The following is a 22,321-nucleotide window of genomic DNA, read 5'->3' as shown; positions in this document are numbered from 1 at the left end:
AAAGAGGGAGAGGATAAGGGCAGAGAGGAAAGGGAAACAAACAGAGGATGCAGAGAGAGAGAGTGGAGGAGAGTGGGCACTGAGTCGTGAGCAGAAGAAAGAAAGTGCTGATGTGGGAGAGGAGAGGAGAGAATATAGAAGCTAGAAGACAAGAGAAGGAGCTCTGTGTCAAACATCAATCTGGAAAGATCTATTACATGAAACTGTGGTGGATAGAGGAGAGTAAACTGTCAGTTCAGGGGGATAAACACATCTCATCCATCATTCTTATCCCTCATCCGGCATGTTAAAGTTACCCCTGATATCCAAACACAGACACTCTACATGGCTCACAGTGTCTGAGCTCAATTACTTCGGACTGAAAAGCCTCTGCAGTGCAGCTGTACAGACCTGAGCAGCGGCATGCAGAGCACTGCAGCCAAAAGAAAAGACAAAAGAGACTCATAGAATGTGTGTGTACCTGTGCTAATGCCAACATTCAAGCTTAGTTCACACTTCAGGAAAAACATTGTTTTCTTCCCATTCCCTTGTAATAAAAATGACTGATTTTGTTTTGTGTCTTTAAAAAAGAAGACTGTTATCCCCATGAGGAAGCTCTGTCCTTAGGTGTCTGGAAAGAAACACTGGATTCTTTGCCTGTAACGTCAGTCATCTGCATATTTTGACACTTTAAACCCAGTATTGCATTACTAGATGTCAACAGATAACATAATGCTGACTGGACTGGTTGATGCGAGACACAAACAGGTAACTCCAGCTGCATGCAGCAGAGGAACCCGTTCACCTTTCAGTGGAACAATGGATGAATCTTCAACTATTTGCTACAGAGAATGCACAAGGAGCAAAGAGTCACCACAAACCTAATCACACACACACACATAACACATTTATCTACATTCATCAGTGAATATTTGTCATGTGACCGTGCGTCTCAGCAGATCTTGTTTCATAGTGTCACTGAGGAGCAGAATTTAACATTTTTAACAGGATCTAGTTATTCCAACCAGCTTTTTGGTGAGGTTTTAAATGAGACATGTAGAATAAAGTGATTTTGACAGAAATATCACAAGTATAAGCTTCGTTTTGGTTACTTTTTCTAACACCAACTTTCATAACCTATCATCCATTGAAGGACTGTCAGAAAGTTCTAATTTCAACCATAAATCCTGTTTTTCCATTGTGATAGACAATGTATTTTTGGCCACCTTATAAAGATATTATAGATTTCAATCCCAGCAGGATGGTGTGATTCAGAGTTAGGACACCTTGAACTACAATTTTTTTCATCCACTGGTTTCCATGTAGTTTTGTATGCTATAAAAAAAAACAACAAGCTGCAGTGAAGGGAAATCATTTCCATCTCCAAAGATTAAGGACTACTTTCTGTCAGTTTTCCATCAGATCGAGGCAAAAGATATATATATATATATATATATATATATATATATATATATATATATATATATAAATACATATCTACACAGATATCAGTGTGTATATCAGCTGATATAGTATAAGGAATTCCAGTACAAAAATGCCAAAGTAGGCTGCGAGAAGTTAGAAAGTGTCAGCTTAAAGTTTCTCCACTAGAGGGCACTGAGAGTTATTTATTTTTTGTTAAAAGTGGGCCGATCAGTATTTATCTTGGTTAAAAGTCTTTATTAGGCATCAGCATGAAATTTGTTTATAAAATGTGCTGTATTGTATATTAATAATAATATATATATAATAATATATAAAAAATAATCTTTCTTATTGTGTGTTTTACCTGTGCAAAAACTAAACTATTTAAGCTGAGTGGTGGTTTTAAACCGCTATATGATACTGCTCTTCGGGTCTCTATGAGTAAACACTTACAATGGCCGAATGAAGTAAAGAGCGCTGTTTGTAACTCTGGGAAGTGAGGTAAAAAAACAAAAAACAACTGGACTGTAACTTTAAGTGTCTTTGGGTTGGACAAAAGAAACTATTTGAAGACGCTGCCTTGGGCTTTGGGAAATCTTGATGGAAAGAACATTATATCAACCAAACTATTAATCATAACATAAATGACAGATTCATCTAAAATGAAAACAGCTGTTATACCGTTGAAAGACATTGTGTTAATTATGAAAGCAAAATAAAAACTAAATCAATGGCAGCTTGAATGGTGGGAAAAACATAAAATGTACAAATTGAAAAAGACTTGTATACTATTACATGACAATATTGTCCTTCGTGATCGACCTGCAATGTAAAGAAAGTTATTGTACTGTATTATTTTTCTTGTATTTTCTACATTAGGTGCAAAGGGCATAAAAAAGGAGAAATTAATTTTATTACAATACAATAAATGTTGAAATCTGCAAATAATTATAATTGGGCATTAAAGCTTTTTTACATAATTATCCAATTGATTAATAGTCTTGAATGTTAAATTACAGTAAATTTAATGTAAAAAAAAAAAAATACACAATCAATTTTTTTAAACAGTAAAACTTTTAATTTAATGTAATTTTTCTTATAAAAAAAGAAATCTAAAAGATATAAAGTCTGGCAGCAAAAGTTACAACTTACTGTCATATTAAAGTTTAAAAAAAACAACATATTTTCAAGATATTTAATGTATATTATCTGTATTTAAGAAATTATCTGTAAAATGTTTGTTTACCGTTATTTGATGGTAAGCGGCAACTTGCTGCCAGACTGTTTTCCTTTGTTTTTTCTAATAGTTTGTAATACTGTGACATAAAGTATTTTAAGTGTTTACTCTATGCTGTCATGTCTCTACACAGGCTTGTAGCAGGTAACACAAAGACACACAAGCCATGACCTTTTTAAATTATTTCTTTATTTATATATATTTATTTATTCATCTCAGTTTGGTTGATATTCTTTTTAATCATTGTTGTTGCACTTTAGTATTTTTGTACTCAACAGAAATGAACATAAAAACAAAAACAAAAAATAAAAAGGACAAAATGAACCAATAGAAAACAAAATGAACCTAAGAAGAAACAGGAGTAGAGCAGAGCTGGCTTGCTGAGCAGGGAGGCCTGGGGTGGACAGAAAAGACGGTACAGAGGAGGGATGGAAGAGGTAAAAACAGGAAAAAAAAGGGAAAATGTGGGAGAAGGGTCAGTCTGATCAGGCAGAAGATGTGTGAAGCAGCTCTCTCCTGCACATTTACCTCTCAGTCATCTGCTATGCTTTCCATTCGCTCCGAGCCGTCCCTTCCTGTGTGCCGCTGCTCTTTCCCCTCCCCGAACAACAGCTCCGCTCACAGTATGAGACAATGTGGAGCCTCTGGTCTTAATTTTAGAGTTTCTCTCCTGCCATGGGACAAGAGACATGCAATGTCTTCCATTCCAGTTGTTTCCTCTCCAACACCTGCCATTCTTTCTCTTCCAGATCTCAGTTTTGGCTTGATAAGAAACAATGAAAAGAAAAAGAGGGAGGACAGATCTGAAAGAGGAACAAATGAGAGCTGGAGGGAATATAAGATGGGAAGGAAACACGGACACCGACTCAGTTTGAGGGAAGAAACACAAAAGATAAATTCATGAATCCATCCTACTTCACTGGTAACCCCCATTTCATTTCAGAGAGTTACCGCTAAAGCTTTTCCCATCTGCTCTGGAGGGGAGCGAATGTGGTAAACAGGAAGTGACACGGTGCAAATGGAGAGCACAGGCACAGGAGCTGCATGACACCATCACAGATGCACTTTATAGCATATGAAAAGTCAACCCTTCAGCCAGGTATTGTGAAATCTGGCCACTATGAATACATACAAGTGGAGCTTAATTCAATGCACCACAGTCTCTTGCAGGCCCAGGGGGTAACTGTATATGGGAGGATAAATAAAGGTCAAAGAATTAAAAAAAAAAAAAAAAAAAAAAGGGAGGTTCAATCTTCTGCTGTGGTCCCCGGTGTGCTGTAGCCTCTATGTGGCTGTGCTGCAGCCCGACTCAGCTGAGGGCACAGGCCTTGGTAGATATGTTTAAGGTGGGCCGACCCTCCCCCACTCTGGCAACAACCTTGTATTCCTTGCTATTCCTTATGGCCACCTCCTGAAATGTTTCCCTTTAACGGTTTGAGGTGGGTCCAGGTGTATCCAACAACAAGATCAGGTTGTGAAATGCAGCCATCACCTCCTCCACCTCGATCTTACGTTCTATGCTCCGGGAGAGGCAAGGCAAGGCCGAATCGAGTTAAAGAAAATAAAAAACAGGGAGAAAAGAAGGTGGAGTAATAGTAGTTTCCTCCTTGGACGCCATAGTAACAAGGTTAGCCTGGGAGGAGGGGCCGTGTCCGTAAGGCGTCGTCCGATCAGAAGCCGATGTAGTAAAAGATGATGCGGAGGATCACAGCAGATAGGTAGGGCGGCGAGAAAGAGAAGAAGTGTCCGTCTCCACACTTGTTTGGATGTTTAGGATGATATGTTAGCTATATTACAAGTTATTCCCTCGTTTTTTTGTCTCTCTCTCTCTCTCTTTTTTTTCTTTTGAAGAGTGTCAAGTCTCTGTAGCACCCAAACCAACCCAGACAAAAAAAAATCCAAAACCCTGTATAGCCTGCCACAACTACCCCACTGAACAGAAAAGAGGCCCAACATCAACAAGAATGACAGTCACAACAACATCGATTGAAATGATACTTTAGAAAGCAACGCAAAATAATTACTCTCCTCTTATTCAAGTGTCTCGTTATAATAATAATAATAAAACAAATAAGAACAATCTTTTTTTTTTTTTACGACACAGAAAGAGAGCACTGTCTCTCTTCTCTCTGTCCATCTTTTGGCTAGAAATCTCAAGATTCATAAAACAAAAAAAGAAAAACATTCTAAAGACATTCAAAAATACAAATGATAAACAATACCAATATAAAAAAGAAATCCTCCCCAACAACATCTAAAAACAAAGAGTAACAAAAAAAAAGAAAGGATTTGATACAGAAATTGCAATAGCGTTCTATACATGGCGTCACTGTACAAGGAAAGGAGCAAATGTCTGGTAAAACTACCCACAATGCAATACACTGTCACTGACATGGGAAAGGAGGGGGGAGAAGAAGGGGGTAACCCAAGGTGGGTGAAGTCGGGGCTGAATGAGGAGGGGGAGTTTGAAAAGCAGGGGAACAGCATGACAGAGCGAGGAACTGCGAAGAGGAGTGGAAACAGAGAGAGGATAGCTTGAACCGAAAGTGCAGAATTACTTAAGTAATCAAAGAACAATGTTGTCTTCCTTGCAACACAGAACTGTTTTTCCTTTAATAATAATAATAATAATAATAATATTCATTATAATAAAACCTCTTTTACAGAAAACAGTAATAACAATAAGAGTAACAATATTGACCATAATGCCTACATGGACATTAGCCGTAAAAATGAATTTCAAAATAAAATAAAAGACAATGAATGCCAGAACAAGAAAATAAAAAATAAAATAAAAACAATGAGAGAGCTGGTTTGTCCTGTGCGATGTCACTGAGCTCCATCTTTGGAGAGAGCGGTTTTGTTGCCCAGTTGGAGCCTGACCCAAAACACCCGCCACCCGGCCGAAAAGGAGGCCACCGCCGCCACCGCTGAGATTTCAGCCCGCTCCGGAATGATCTGCTGCAGGACAGCAGGAGGAGGGGGGAAGGGGTTGAGATGGAGGAGCAGACTGAACCTCGTAGACACCTTTCCCCTCCGCTCACCTCTTCTTCTCAGTCATGCACACACACACATTCACACTCACACCTAATGTGAATACTTTGGGTTTGTGGCAGCAGTGTGTTTCTTTGTGTTATTGGACTCTAAGTTCTTGCAACTATGACTGTATCAATGCGTTGGCCGATGAGGCACATAATGAAGTATGCCAACAGTTAATAGAAGATGAAGGGTGAAAGGGGAGGATTAGGGTCAGGGCAGCGGCTGGGCGTGTTGAAAAGCGGGAGGAGTGGAACCCCAAACTACCCCTGATGGGAGGTGAAAAGAGGAGACAACCTGCGGCGGTGAATGCTGGATGTCTGTGCAGAAAATGCTGGCACTTTGACCTTTTGAATCCCGAGGCCCCACCTGTGACCCCCACCCACCCACCCTTCTAATAATGTCTACACCCACCCCTACACTCCCCCTTCTCTTGCGCAGACTGCCCTCCCAAGGACAGATGGAGACAGACAGATGGACGTAGAGTGCCCCCGTTTGGGCAGAGAACGGCGGTTTGGCGTGATGCTGCTCAACTCAAGTCAACACAACTCAGGATGGCTGATATGGACCGCTGTACACAGGATACACCCCTTCCTACAACAAGACAGAGGAAAAAAAGCAACTGATCATATTTGGAATCATCTTGCCTCTACTATCATGTATAGTCACAACCGAGTCATTATCAAGAGACAATCATCGTTGTCAAGAGAGTCGTCAAGAAGTTTCGATTAAGTATTTATTTTAAATCAGTCTTTCTTAAAGGAACACTCCACCGTTTTTTCATATTAAAACATGTTATTCGGTCAAGTAAGACGAGTTGATACAGACCTCTTGCGTCTCAATGCGTGCACTCAATCGCCCTGGCGTGCAGCGCCACTTGGCTAGCACTTAGCTTAGCCCAGTTCATTCATTAGGATCCAAACAGATGGACAGTTAGAAGCGACCAAACTCCTCCACGTTTTCCCTATTTAAATACAGCTACACGAGTAGTTAAACGACCAAGTATGGCGACACAAAATAAAACGTGGCGCTTTTCTAAGCGGATAAAAAGGAGAACTATAATGTATGGCGGAATAGCACTTGGGAGCACTTCGACTCGGCGCAGTAATATCATCACTCCTGAAAAATCTTCTCCCCTCAGGAGTGATGATATTACATAACAAAAAGTTATTAAAAGAATTTTGATTACCCAAAGAATAGTCAAGTTATTAAATAACAACTTCCTGCAGGTGGCGCTATTATCAACACAAAACACAAAGTGTTGCATATCTCCACATTGGTGTGTCTGAATGACATGAAACTCAGGTTACTACTCCCCCATGAGCCCCTGAGGCTCTGTGCAAAATTTTGGCTGATGACCACTAGGTGGCGCTCTTTAAATTGAAGTATTTTATATCTGCAAATCGGTTGGTTGGATTAACACCAAACTTGGTATACTTATTGTCAATGCCCTCCTGAGGTTAACCCTTGAAGATTTTATTGATCGGCCCCTAGGTGGCGCTCTGGCGGCAGTTTAATTTAATCAGTGCCACTGTGCCCAAACCATAAGACTTAAGGCAATGAAATTCATAGGGGTGGTATAGACTGGCCCCTGTAACGCACAAACCCTGACAGCAGCATGCCCCGACACGCGTGTCCTGCGAGGGCCCGTTCAGTACTGCGCGCAGTCCTAGTTAGGGCCCGAGCAGGCAACGACCTGCGAGGTCCCTATTGTATTTCGAATGATTATTAGGGCCCGAGCAGGCAACTACCTGCGAGGTCCCTATTGTATTTCGAATGTTTATTCTTTTTATTATTATTATTATTATTTTTATTTTTCTCGTACCCAAATGATCGCATATTTCACTGCCTGAACATACCCCAAAACTCATGAAACTTTAAATATAAGTCACACTTGGTGAAAAATTTTATAATCTATTGTCATCCTGAATTTCCACCACTAGGTGGCGCTATAATAAAGGAAAGCGCGTTTAGGCTAATAACTCCCACATACTTTATTGCACATTCAAAAAACTTATATCCACGCGTTCACTGAGTTGTGCTGAATCTCGTGATATAGGCCACTCCCATTTTCGCCTACCGTTTTTTTTCGCAAATTCGCGAAATGTCGCAAACCTACTTTTTCGAACTTCTCCTAGGCAATTTCATCGTTTTGCACCAAACTTTGCACACAGCATCTATGGACCCTCATGACAAAAAGTTATTAAAAGAATTTTGATTACCCAAAGAATACTCAAGTTATTAAGTAACAACTTCCTGCAGGTGGCGCTATTATCAAGACAAAACACGAAGTGTTGCATATCTCCACACTGGTGTGTCTGAATGACATGAAACTCAGGTTACTACTTCCCCATGAGCCCCTGAGGCTCTCTGCAAAATTTTGGCCGATTACCACTAGGTGGCGCTCTTTAAATTGAAGTATTTTATATCTCTGTATCGGTTGGTCGGATTAACACCAAACTTGGTATACTTATTGTCAATGCCCTCCTGAGGATAACCCTTGAAGATTTTATTGATCGGCCCCTAGGTGGCGCTCTGGCGGCAGTTTATTTTAATAAGTGCCACTGTGCCCAGACCATAAGACGTAAGGCAATGAAATTCATAGGGGTGGTATAGACTGGCCCCTGTAACGCACAAACCCCGACGGCAGCATGCCCCGACACGCGTGTACTGCGAGGGCCCGTTCAGTACTGCGCGCAGTCCTAGTTCTTTTTATTTTTATTTTTATTATTATTCTTCTTCCCAAATGATCGCATATTTCACTGCCTGAACATACCCCAAAACTCATGAAACTTTAAATATAAGTCACACATGGTGAAAAATTTTATAATCTATTGTCATCCTGAATTTCCACCACTAGGTGGCGCTGTAATAAAGGAAAGTGCGTTTAGGCTAATAACTTCCACATACTTTATCGCACATTAAAAAAACTTATACCCACGCGTTCACTGAGTCGTGCTGAATCTCGTGACATAGGCCACGCCCATTTTCGCCTACCGTTTTTTTTCGCAAATTCGCGAAATGTCGCAAACTTACTTTTTCGAACTCCTCCTAGGCAATTTCATCGTTTTGCACCAAACTTTGCTCACAGCATCTATGGACCGTCATAACAAAAAGTTATTAAAAGAATTTTAATTACCCAAAGAATACTCAAGTTATTAGATAACAACTTCCTGCAGGTGGCGCTATTTTCAACACAAAACACGAAATGTTGCATATCTCCTCATTCGTGTGTCTGAATGACATGAAACTCAGGTTACTACTTCCCCATGAGCCCCTGAGGCTCGCTGCAAAATTTTGGACGATTACCACTAGGTGGCGCTCTTTAAATAGAAGTATTTTATATCTCCAAATCGGTTGGTTGGATTAACACCAAACTTGGTATACTTATTGTCAATACCCTCCTGAGGATAACCCTTAAAGATTTAATTGATCGGCCCCTAGGTGGCGCTCTGGCACCAGTTTAATTTAATAAGTGCCACTGTGCTCAGACCATAAGACTTAAGGCAATGAAATTCATAGGGGTGGTATAGACTGGCCCCTGTAACGCACAAACCCCGACGGCAGCATGCCCCGACACGCGTGTACTGCGAGGGCCCGTTCAGTACTGCGCGCAGTCCTAGTTGTATGTGTGGCTGTTAAATGTGCTGATTATCTTCACTTTTTGTCGTAACTTATTAATAATAAGTTACGACAAAAAGTGAAGATAATCTTACTACCAAGCCTGTGCTCTGTGTGTGTGTGTACCTGTGCTAGACCCCAGCCTGCTCCATGCTGTATGGCAGGTCAGGGGGCTTGTAGCTGAGGAGCATGTCACTGGTGCAGGAGGAGGGGTAACAGGCTGCAGCATGGAGCTCCCCTTCAACATCACACACTGCATGAGAAACGCACATCTTTTACTGATATGGACAATATGTACAAAAGGTTTATTTTCAGGTAGATGGATGCATGCCTTCTACTAACCTGACTCTTCCCGCTGGCGCAGCTGCTGGCTTCCTGTCAGTGAAGTCTGGCTGAGAATGTCCGACATGCGAGCGGAGCTTAGTGCCTTCCCAGCCAGCAGGCTCATCCCAGACATGGGCTCTGCTTGATCCTGCACAGGATGTGAAAAACCGATTTAGACACAGAGAGGAAAAAAACTGATACTTAATGCAGCTTCTAGCAGCCATGATGAGTCAGAAGATTGTTTGGATAATTGCTTAAAGTGTGCCGTTGACCCCTAAAAAACAGCTAAATGAATATAACTTCTAGGTTCATTCAGTAATGCAAATATTTGCCTTCTGCTATCAACCTACTATTCAGGCTCTCTCCAGCAGTGCACTGGCAACAAAGATGAGCATTTACATCATACTCCCCAATATAAACCCAGCAAATATTTACACATTAACAAATGTAAAAATTGTTCTACATTTTTCCTGGAAAGCCATTTAACTAAAATAAATAAATCCTGATATAAATAAACAACTATACTGACTGATTTATACTTACATTAACTTATATATTTATTGTCTCATTTATCTATTTCAGAATACATTTCATAGACATAATTATTTATTTAGCCATGTATTTATTCAATTATTTAATATTGACCTAAATGGTATTCCATATGTTCGTCCCATCGCTTCAGCTTATCCCTCTTATAGTACATGGTTAAAGCAGAGTTTAACTACAGCTTGTCATGTGTGACCAATGTGGTCTGTGGAGAACAGTATGAATTTTTCACTCACATAGGCATCGTCACAAGTCTGGATGGTGTGGTGGCGCTGTAGCTGTCCACGGGACCTATAGGCGTCACCCTGGGCACCTCGAGAATAGCCCACACCATTATGATCAGGCACCTCCATGGCCTGTCCTTGGGGCCTGCACTCCACATGCTCAGATTCTGACACAAAAGATTGGTTATATGTGAACAAGGAACATACTGTGTAAAGACTTCCGATAAAAGTACAAATTAAACAGCTCTAATTCCAATCTTAAAATAATAATCTCGAGGATTGGTTTCAAAAGCAATGACTACAAACAATGAGGCTTCAAAAACAAGTGAAAGCAGGATTTTAAAAAAATAGCCAACAACACACCAGCAATTACTGCTTGTCAGCATGGAGAATGAAACAGAGAGCTTAGAGAATGTAACTTGAATGTCTGAGATCTTTTAATGTAAGCCAACAACACATAGATGAAGGTAAACAAAAAGCCAGTCGGGACAGTGGCTGGACTGTACATATCTTTAGCGATTTTTATAACAGCTGCGTAAACTGGTCTTACCTCTAGTTGCTGAAGCATTCCTTATGAAGGCACCATGCCTGTGTGTAGGGGAGTTGTAGGGTGGGGTGCCTCCTTGGGGAGGCCCTAGGAGATCATGACCTTCTGCTGCTGCCTTAGCCAGCAGACCTTCGTGTGGATGGTGGTAGCCAGTCGGCACCTCATCCTCCTCCATGCTCTCCGAGTGAGGTAAGGTGGGGCAAGGTGCCTGGGCCGGGTGCTGCTGTGGCTGGACCTCCGGGGGTCGAATCTGGAGGAGGTGGTGGTAGTGTTGGCCTCCAGCAGCACCCTGCGGCGCCGGCGGCTCCAAGCTTTCACCCTGGCTCAGCTGGCGGAGAAGCAACATCTCTCCATACTCTTGGGGTGTGCCACTGGGTGGTGTCGGGGTCGCCGAGCACGGTCTGGGGCTGTGCCTCTTCAGAAGGGCGGCCAGGTCCGGGGGCGGCAGTCTGGGGTCGGCGTGGCCTGTTAGTGAGTGGCGAGGGGACAGGAGGCCCTGCAGGGTGGGAGTGACGTGCTGTTGTGGGGGGCGGTAGTCCAAAGGAGTCGGGGAGAGCAGGGCCTGCTGTAGTGTAGAGGGGGTACCGTAGCTGCTGGTCCCAACTGCCCCGCTCTGGTAATCCTCCAGGCCGGGGACTTTGAGGGAGGCCCCCTGCAGGTAGTGGCTGTAGGAGCCGACCACTCCGGAGGGGCCTCGGGCGGCAGCGTCCCCAGAGAAGAGGTGGGGATTGAACTGAGCCTGATCGTAGGCTGATGTGAAGCGGCCAAGGCTGCGACTAGATAGAAGGAAATGCAGAGGGTAATTAGCTACCTGTTGTCTAACATTCTCCAAATCCTCTTCACACAGTGCAAATATAGTCATGTATTTACATTGCACCAATCTACAGAAGGCCTTCATTAAATCAGCACACGTACACAGCCTAGCAAACACTTCGGCTCAGAATTCACTAAGAGGTGTACAAACATTTTGATTAAGTGTTAGTTGAGGCTTGGTACACATTCTCTCAGTGAAGGCAGTCCTGGTTACAGGGGACTGTTTATGGGATGGTGATGTCAGGGGTCACAGGTTGACTGATCTCCTACTTCAACTGTTGGGACATCTATATAAAACACTTCGATCCAATCACTCACCCAGCTACACTGGAGCATTTGTTGAGGCTGTCATCTCAGCAAAGTCAACAAGGGGTAATTCATTTTCAATACTGGTAACAATTAATGTCTTCAAAGTTTGTCATCTTACAGATCAAATCTCGGTCTGAGGTTTCAAATACGTGACAGGAATGTAAAACACAATCAGTGATAAACATACAATGATAAACACAAAATTACAACAAAAAGCATGAAGGTGTCAGTTCAGAGTGGCGGGGTCAAGGAGAGTAATCAAACAAAAAGAAAAAAAAAAAGAAAAATGGAAGAAGACACAGAAACAGTCCATTGGTATTGTTGGGACGGTGTGGCCTCCGTCAGGGGACGTGATGTCAGGATGGGTGGGGTCACCTGTGCGTCTCGGCGTTGTCTGCGCTCAGCTGCTTCCCGAGGACTCTGTGTCCTGGCGTGGACAAAAAGCCGCCCTGTCTCTGTGCTACGCCTCCCAGCTCCACCTCCTGAACCTGAATGGTCACCTGTAAAAGACAGTCAATGTTAATAATCATCATGGATCAGAGCATATCCTTTAGAACTTCACCTTCTTTAAAAAGAAGACCGTCACCTGCTGTTGTTGAGGTACACCCTGTGCCAATGGGACGGTGGGGCGAGCAGATGCTGCTTGTTGATTGGTTGGTATAGCGACTCGAGGCATGCCTGTGGGAGGCGGGCTTCCACTCTGGCCCTGGTACAGCGCTGGAGCACCGTGTTGGTACTGCACTGGTGATGGACCTCCTAGAAGAGGAGAGGAGTCATGACAGTGAAATCTCTGGGAATAAAAACTTAACTGAAGGCCGCCATCATCAAACATGTTTGCTTTGACCCACCAAATCCCTCTGGTGATGACATATTATAAAGAGAGAACAATAAGTATTCCCAACCTGAGTGACTTCAAAGTCTTGCATGGACCCTTGCTTATTTTTCTTTTTTGAAGTTTCCAAATTTAAGCTGGCTTTTCCTGCGACATAAATGGATAGCATACAGGAATTTTTGAGGAGTACAGGAGCACACTACCCTGTTTAACTTAAATGCATCAATCTAGTGCACTTTGAGAGCAGAATTAGAGGCTAGATCTATGACTAACTTAGTAAATAGTGTGTACTAGTGTTCTAGTAAACACTTAAATGATAAACATATTGGCTGTATATATATGAAACCAACATTGCCGCAGACTCAGACCCATTACCAGGCACAGGGGGCCCCTCCTTCTCCACTTGGAGGGAGGGCGCAGCAAGCACTCAGGCCAGAGCCCTGAGAAGCAGTAAGGTCCGGACAAGGGGTGCCAGATACCTTCACCCAGGACCGCTCCAAACTGACCTAGTGACTGTTGTGTCATACTGCCAGGGAAGAAATACACCCAGTGGTCCTCAAAGCTAGCAACCGCTCCTGATCCGCCAAGTTGAATGCCCTGAGCAGATCACATGGACCCCACCCCGCCTGCCTATATCATAGTTAATGAATGGGAAACAACTGACACTGCATGTCCTGCAATGTGACCATTGCACATTGAAATGTGGATGCTGAAAGGAAGTATCAGACAGCCCTAGTGCTCCACTATATTATCATTACTACTTTTCAATTGCTCTGCTTGATCCTGACTGGCATCCTACGTAATGGCACCACTACGATGAGTGAATAAAATTGTGGTTCTCTCAAGTTATTGTACTCTTGATGACAGACGTGTTTACTCACCTGCTGTCCCTGGTCACACTTCAATATTTCTAATGAGTCGGCATAAACTGGGCCTTCTAGTACATTATTCATAACACAATGTTAAGGAGGTACGTAAAGGAACGTATGTCATATGTCAGTGTTTGTGTACAAATGACAAAAGCCCGGGAGTAATCAAGAGCCTGAATGACACTCACAGCATATCCTGAAGCCTGGTTTCCATTTCAAAACACAAATAAAAATGTAATAAATCAACTATGATGTGACTCAACATTAAAAAGCTGAGCTTTAAAATAACCAGTCACCCATTTATATTATCTGTCTGAAGATTATGATCAGAGGAATATAGATCTATCCATTTCTAGCCACCATATCAACGTTAGTCACAAGTTAAGACGCATTTAAAAAGACTGTTCCAGGAGCATTACTAACCATGCCCTTGCATTATGCCTGCAGAGCCAGGCGGAGGGCTCTGGTTGGGTTGTCTGAAGAGGTGGTTGCTGGGATGTGTTGGCGGAGGGCTGGAGGGCTGGATACGCAACCTGAGGGAGGAAAGGACAGAGGAGGAGAGGAGAAGAGAGAGATACGACAGTGATGTAACACTTCAGTCGATAGCACTGCACCACGGTATCAAGTTCATTGTTCACCGTTCAATAGCTGATGACTAATATGTGTGTGTGTGTGTGTGTGTGTGTGTGTGTGTGTGTTTACCTCTGGAGCTGGTGGGTTAGGTGACTGGGCTGGCTCTCTCCATGGCCTAAAGACAGACCCTGCAGGTAAAGAGAAACTCCATTTGACTCAAAGCTTCAGTATCAGTTTGCTGATGTGATTATGACTATTCTATATGAGGCAGACTATACAAGTGCTTACATGAGTTGAGGGGACAAATGAGGCCACAGTGCATGTGTCACATCTCAGGTGAACATAATCAATAGTACTTTATAGATAGCTGCACAGTTCAATATACAGCATGCGTAATATAAAAGTAGCCATAAGCTTTCACAACAGAAGCATAATGACCACAGTGCTTTCCAAGGTCAAGTAACACAGCTCAAGCAATCGTTCATGAAAGGTTATGAACTGCTATAAACACCATGATGCTTTCTGTAAACACTGTGCACAGCGATAGTCGTCTTTATGACGTATTTGTCAGCTTCAAATACCTGGATTTGCTGGTGGAGGATTTGTTGCTCTTGCTGGTAGAGGATATGCTGTTGCTGGGTTTGCTCCAGGAATCGCTCATCCTGCTGGGCAGCGTACATTTTCTGGAGTTGCTCACACTCCTTTTGGAAACACAGAGATCCCAAATTATTACATTTCCAAAGCTAAAAGTGAAATAATTTCAACTGAGGGTAATGTGTTGGATCTAGAAAAGTAACCAAGGTGATCCAATAGTGGCTGCAATTTAGATTTTTCTAGGCTAACCAGGTATATCTGCTTAACAAATAAAATCTAGTGCACGCCATTCTTTTTTCCCCCTTCAAGAAATTAATTATGCTTATTTTTAATCCTTAATTTGGGTTGGTAACAGCTGTAGAGAGCAAGGAAAGGCAGGGGAGAGAGAGGGGAGGTGATATGTACAGTAGCAAAGGGGTATCACGTATGAAATATAATTAACTTGTATTTTTTCTTTCTTTAGGATTTATGGCATATTATAATTGTAACCTTTCCCCATTACTAGCCATGACTGTGCTGTTTCCATAGAGCTGCAGAACTTAACTGTATATATTGCAGTGGAACCCCATGGAAAAATGAGGCCAAAGTAAACCATGACAGGAGCCAGAGAAAAAAAAAAGCCCTGAAACTGCTCAGGGTTCACAGGGGTAAACTTTGTTCACAATAGCTTGCAATATTTGTATGAAATTACCATCTTGCTGCAAATTCTCAATTAGTTTATGGTGTTTAATGTTCAGAGGTAACACTTTTGTCTGCCTCACAACTCACGGTGAAGTTTAACACCAGGTGTCCTCGTCTGTACCTGTGTTGTTGACACCATTTGACCAGCTTTAGTAACACTGCAGTAACAGTCAGCCACTCATAAAATTAAGCTAATGCTTCGTTTTAATGGCACTAATCACATTTATTTAATTAAACTAATTATGCACAGAAGTCCAAACTAGTTTCCTGCTATATGCAAGTCAAATGTTAAAACCTTATGTCTCTGAGCACTTTGTGAAGTCCAAACTCATGAACACAACAGGCTTTTATGACCAGATACAACATGTATCATATAATCATCTGTGCCCTTGTTTACTCACATCTAGAAAATCTGGACACTCTGGACTCACAAACATTTAATCTTGTCAGGGGTCCTTTCCGGGATAAAGGTCATGTGTGTGTTAACCTCTCCTCCACCCATATTAACCTTCTTAACACTTGAGAGCAATGATAATCCCAGCACGTCAGTGCATGCCTCACATGAAGCACCCACTGTGAACATGATGATTAACCTCCCTACCTACGCCTCCTACTGGGTGAGGTAATCCCATTGCAGTGTCACTGCGAATGATGTGATGTCTGAAGAAGCAGCTTGAGGTTTTCTCAGGTGAAAACGTTTGTTTAAGCTCACCTCAAGACCTCCGTGTTAAAATGGGCTGTTTGAAGGCAGGGTAAGCGGGGAAATGTTCTAAATATAGCAAAAACTTAAGGAAGTTTATGGGACTATGGATATGGATGCTTTTATAGTTGGCTAATACATTTACCTACTGTTCCGGTACATAGCAGGACATTGCTTAGCTTCTGTGCTGGTACTCCTGCCTGCTTCTACAAACGAGGGGCGTGCAGACAGCCATCTACTCTTGTGAACTCTTATTCTCTTATTGTTTTATTTAAATGTCTTCATCTACTGTGCAGTTTATTTATTGTCTACTTTAGTGTTAGGATAGGTCTGTCTCTATGTGTTGTGCCTGTGCACTTTACTGTTTACTTTATTGTTAGAAATGTCTTTTCTTGACCGCGTAATAGTCAGAAACAAAATTTAGATTTCTTTTGTATGTCTGATGGATGTGAAGTATTGACAATAGTCAATAGAAAAGTCGACTTTGACTTTGTACAACACTGACCGTGGCATGACCTCATACGACCCCACTTCGAAAGATTGGAACCATCCCTTTAAGTCCAATTTGGTGGCTCTAGTTGCATTGCTGGACAATGAGTAAGCTTTTTGATCTTTGACTTTGTTAGCCCCCTCTCTAATCTCAGTGTCTTTATCCCTGATGATAGGACATCAGAATCTCCTGAAAGACTGATCTGAACTGGCACTAAGCTCACCTATAGCAGTAGTTCCCCTTAGTTGACTGCTTTGACGTGGCAGAAGTGTTGCATGAACCACTACTCACATTGGCATAAATTAGTTCCACCACAAAGCATTTATTTAAAAAGAAAACGTGTCACTTTTAGAACCGTTTTGCCTGTTACAACCATTATTTTGAATTATTTAAATTATGTGTTTTTAATATATACTGCCACAATTTAAGTAAGACCATTATACAGTTAATGAAACAATCTCTCGTTTGAAGTTTACAGAATGTATTCATTCCACTTTTTTATGCTTTTATCATTTAATGTAAGGAAATATGTCCAAAGTCTGGCTAATGGGTACCAAATGTACCCTTTAAGCCCATGTGTGTTCCAAATCATGATTTATTGAATAATAAACATTTTTTAAATGAAACAATACAAACTTGATCTATTCAAATCTCTACAAAAACCTCCAACTTCTCAATAGCCATTTGTATTTTGTCTTAACTCCTATCATGGCCTCATGATACCACACACAAAATTCTGTTCATCCTGGCCGTGTGGTTTAATTCGACTTTTGTTTATGATGGTTATCTAAGTTAACGCTCATTCAGAAGCTTGACTAACATTAAATAGTGAAACGGTTTGTTTTGTGCAGCAATGGTAGCTTAGACTGCAACAGTTAGCCAGTTGGGTGCTTATCACAGCTCTTCCATTGACTACTTCGTCACTGAATTTAGCTCTGCTCATAAAGCAGATCTGCAGCATGTGGGAACTTTGTTTCATATTCCTAAAGGCATACTCCTCAAGAACAGAGAAATCTGTTCTCTCTCCCAGTGCTGCAAGAACAGAATGATGTCATTTTGTTCTTGCAGCCCTGGGAGAGAGAACAGATTTCTCTGTTCTTGACACATCATCTGGGCAGAACTTTGTTCTTGTGTGGTGTCAAAGAACTATTGTGTGATTGGTCTGAAATTTGAATTTGAATGAGACGTGTGCTGCAGTGGAAGGGACTTATGACAACTTCCCAGTTCTGCAGTGGAGTTTCTGATTAAGTATGAAATGTCCTGGCCAGAAAGAACTTTTTTTCTTGTTCTTGCCACCTCGAGAACAAGAACAAATTTCTCCCTTCTTCTGGAGTATGTAAAGTGCTTAAGAGAGTGAAAAAATGCATCAGATTAGCTGCAATGTATCACTATTTTTTCTGCACTTTCGGGGGGGGGGGGGGGGGGACTTCACAAAATGTGTCGAACCTTCACAAAATGTCGCCTTATGTCCTCCTACAGAAACTAACCATATCTTTTCATGAAGCTTTGCAAACAAAATGATGATACTCCTTGGTATGAAGTAGAGTAATGTACCTGTTTGAGTTGTTTAATGAGGCTGCTCTGCTCTAGATGAGCCTTGAAGGCCTGGATGGTGGCTGCGCCGTCAGAGAACCGTCTGACAGGTGAGAAGCGCTCCATGGGGAGATGAAGGGTGTTACAGTCCTTATAGCTGGATCTGAGGAGGGGGCCAAAGGGGGCAGACACAAACACGTGTTCACAAACACACACACACACATACATACACAATATGCACACACACAATACGCAGTGTGACAGATAACACAGACACATTGACACACACATTCAGTCATACAGACACAGAAACAGACACAAGAGAAGCTTGAGATCTTCAAACCTGAATAAAATATTAACAAGTATCTGACTGTAATATTTGGACTTTGAAGAGCCTGTGCAGAACTACGACTCAAATGTTTGGAAGCTGGTCCTAATATTGAGACTTGCACAGTGACTGCGTTTTATATTTGAACCATTGACACATTGTCTCAGAGGTCACTGCACCTTACTAGCAAATTAAGTCAATCAGAGAATCTCTTTCAGGATAATAAATGCCACAGTTGATCATCAGTTAAAGTTAAAGTTTCTTTATATGCACCATTGATAAAGGACATTCATTTACAGGCAACACTGCCAGTATAGGACATAAATGAAATGCTTATTTTTGCTTATTTTAACCAATAAGCTCTTCCTTAAGCACTGAGTGGAGTAACATCTGACATTTGTCATCACTGTTAAGTTGAGGAGATTAGCTTTCATTGCATAGTAGGGCTGGGCAATATGACCAAAATCTTCTGATATGATATAGATCGTTTGAAAGCTTGTTTGTTTATATATATACACATATATATATAATGTGAGTGGTTTTCTTTCTCTAGCCCCTTTCAGACTGCCGTTTCAAGCGGCAATATTTACGCCTCTGTGCCATTCAGACTTGAATCTGAATGTCCCAGACGCGTAATGGGGGACCAAGTGTTCCCGGCTCTGTAGCACTTTCGGAGTCAGCAACAGAGGTGTTACATTGGAGAGACTGTTCGAGACAGGATCAGTGTGAACCAGTGGAGCTCGCAAGATGGAAAATACGTGACGTATGTTATTTGTGTGACAAACACTTGGGTTATAAGAAAGTAAGTGGACCGCATCATCAGAAACACGCCTCTCACTTGAGTCCAACAGTAATCGAACGATGTGAAACAAAATTCAGAACAACTTTGCTTGAGGCTGTAGAATCTCTACAACGAGAAAAAGCACAATGTGCAGTTATTCCACCATTTTTGTTTTGAATGCACTCACTGCTGCCGTCGCTTATTGTACACATACTGCTGCTGCTCTGTTACAAGGTACTACTAGAGATGGGGGATAAAAATCGATACAGCATAGTATTGCGATATTTTGCGTGGCAATATTATATATTGACTCATGGCCGCCAAGTATCAGTATTTAGCGTTCCTAAGGCGGCAAGCAGTCAGTATTTTCAATGTTTGTTTTTTTTCTGGTGCTAGTAGCGGGCTCAGTTTTAGGAAAATACTGGAGATACTGGTACCATATGAAACTGTTTGTTGAAATAACGCTGCAAAGTTAGGTTAGTCAGTTAGGTTTCTATGTTTCATTCAAAAAAATTCAGAGCAGTGAAGCATAAAGTTGAGGAAGTTTGATGAAATGCTGCAGTTGTTGTCGTCCAAACATGTTTGATATCAGTTCAGTTTAGTTTGACTGAATGCTTTGTTGGTCAGTCTGTGGGTTTGACTCTCTTTGTGGAGAAATAAACTGAAAATTTTCTCTTATTTGACTAAACAATTCTTGATTTAATTTAATTTTTTGGACACAAAATGCAGTTAAACAGTTAAATCGCAATATATTATATCGCAATACTCACCATATGGCAAAATGCTTAAAATCGCAATAATATCGTATCGAGGCTCAAGTATTGGGATAACATTGCATCATAGGGCCTCTGCTGATTCACACCTCTAGACACTACCCTCCCTTTCGGTATTAATACAGGATTCACAGACTGGGGACGGCAATATTTTGCGGTTGCGGAATCAGTATAAATGTCCTAAGGAAAAAGACGGCAGAGTTCATTATGGCACTTCTGCGGAAATGCAATTTGAAAAGGGCTTCTATGTGTTAGCCCTGTGATAGTCCAGCGACCTGTCCAGGGTGTAGCCCACATTCTGCCCAGTGTCGGCTGTGTATATATATATATATATATATATATATATGGAATACTTTTTTGTGTTTTGATTATATACATCATCGTATCGCCCAGCCCTATTACATAGTATAGAGCACATTAACAACTACTATTAGTTGGCGTGCAGATGGCCAGCAGATCACTGCATCTGCTTCCCAAATACAAAAGAACACTTTCTAAACTGAGTTGGAGGAAGATGATACGTATAATGGACAACAGCTAAAACACTAAAAACACAAAAATATGAAAAGCCAGAGGCAATGTTTTCGCTTTGCTACAATGTTTTTTTTAGCTTTTGCAGCAACAATGTGCTTTGAACCGGTCACATACCTGCTCTTTCCAGGTTTGTGAGGAAGAAAAAGTTATTTTGAATTATGGTTTACTGGTAATGTGTAGAAATGTCTGTCATGTGCCACACCCTCCACCTCAAACACCACTACTGACAAGAAAAATCATCCTTCCTCTTTGGAAGGTGAGGCAACTTAAGCTGGTGAGAGTACATCCTCACCAATGTGCGTGTGTGAGATCAACTGTGTGTGTGTGTGTGTGTGTGTGCAAGTAATTGTGTGTGTGTGTGTGTGTGTGTGTGTGTGTGTGTGTGTGTGTGTGTGTGTGTGTGTGTGTGAGAGAGAGAGGAAAAGACTGAGTAAGGCTTAATATGCCCCTCATTTAACGTGAGTTTGAGTGTTTGTGTGTGTGTTAGTGCATATACAGCCTCGGAGCGGGCGTGTCCCCTCACCGGGTGTGTGTGTCGAGGGCCCAGCCCCCCCTCTGGCGGGGGCCCTGTGGCCGCTGTGACTCTGCCGAGGGCTCGCCATGCGATGTGCTCGTGAGCGCGTGCGTCGTGTGCCGCTTGGAGCGGTTCGCCAGGTACCTGGGCCGCAGGGAGGGGGGAGGACGGGGGTGAGGGTGGGAGACAGGAAGCAGCGCTGGTCAGCTCACTGTCCTCATTGGCTAACGGAGACGGGGGGGAAAGGCCCGCCCCTTCCCACTTCTGCCAATGGGTGCCATCATTCATATCATCTTAGCCAATCAGAAAAACATAAAATATTACACCATAGATGGATGTTATAGCTTATGGGTATCCCACAACCCCCCAGCTTCCAATTTAAGGATTGGACTGGTTGCCATGTTTTTTAATCATTGGTTTTGCAAGCTTTAGAGTTAGCAAAGCTGTGTGAGAAAGAGTGAGAAAGTCCGGAGAATAATTTGGCACTTGCTGAAATGAAAGAGATAAAAGAAGCATTTGGCCAAAGAGTTTGAAAGATAGAAGGGCTGGATTTGGTGGCAGATTCAGTTTGGAACTGTGGCAGAAGGCACTTGCGCGATGGAGAAAGGAGGAGAGATGGGGTAAGCACCACAGCAGTGTGGCCACCTCCCATGGGAAAAAGCAGAGCAGCCTAGAGGCACTCACTCCCAGCAACCCAGGACACTTGCGAAGTCTACAGAAGGTGCTGTCTGAAGAGGAGCAGCTGGGTAACCCTAACCTGGACTTCTGAATCCAACATCACGTACGTGTCCTTTCCCCTGGCCTCATCCTGCTCCATCTATGTCAAATTTAATCCATTATATCTTGTATCTATGTCTAGTATTTGTTGGGTAGGCCCAGAGTTTTTGCTTTCTGTTGTATTCAAAGTTATTTAGGTTTGCTGACTTCCTACAAAAGCTACACTAGCCTGATGTATTTTAGGCCTGTAAAAGGTTTGTTTATATAGAAAGTGTGTACCAGTAAATTATTTTAAATTATGTGATAAATGTTAATCTAATTAAAATTACAAACCATTCATA

General features: G+C 42.0%; 1 protein-coding gene across 4 annotated transcripts in view; it reads right to left on the bottom strand.

Moving 5' to 3' along the window:
• Positions 1-2,810: 2,810 nt before the first annotated feature.
• Positions 2,811-22,321, bottom strand: part of sik3 (SIK family kinase 3) — a 41,839-nt gene continuing 22,328 nt past the window's right edge. For 2 of the 4 annotated variants that reach the window (XM_059330765.1, XM_059330766.1), the window contains exons 15-26: positions 21,273-21,407; positions 18,355-18,496; positions 14,917-15,036; positions 14,465-14,523; positions 14,186-14,295; positions 12,648-12,817; positions 12,437-12,561; positions 10,943-11,715; positions 10,405-10,559; positions 9,641-9,770; positions 9,425-9,551; positions 2,811-6,271 (exon numbers count right to left, since the gene is read on the bottom strand). In XM_059330765.1, coding sequence (XP_059186748.1) covers positions 9,430-9,551; positions 9,641-9,770; positions 10,405-10,559; positions 10,943-11,715; positions 12,437-12,561; positions 12,648-12,817; positions 14,186-14,295; positions 14,465-14,523; positions 14,917-15,036; positions 18,355-18,496; positions 21,273-21,407 — 2,041 coding nt within the window. In that variant the 3' untranslated portion in view covers positions 2,811-6,271; positions 9,425-9,429. The remainder of the gene's footprint in view (positions 6,272-9,424; positions 9,552-9,640; positions 9,771-10,404; positions 10,560-10,942; positions 11,716-12,436; positions 12,562-12,647; positions 12,818-14,185; positions 14,296-14,464; positions 14,524-14,916; positions 15,037-18,354; positions 18,497-21,272; positions 21,408-22,321) is intronic. The other 2 variants (XM_059330767.1, XM_059330768.1) reach the window with 1 other exon arrangement.

Source organism: Centropristis striata, chromosome 4 (assembly GCF_030273125.1).
Source record: "Centropristis striata isolate RG_2023a ecotype Rhode Island chromosome 4, C.striata_1.0, whole genome shotgun sequence".
NCBI classification, from domain to species: domain Eukaryota; kingdom Metazoa; phylum Chordata; class Actinopteri; order Perciformes; family Serranidae; genus Centropristis; species Centropristis striata.
Note: the sequence above shows the minus strand (reverse complement) of the source record. Positions and strands in the feature narration are given on the sequence as shown.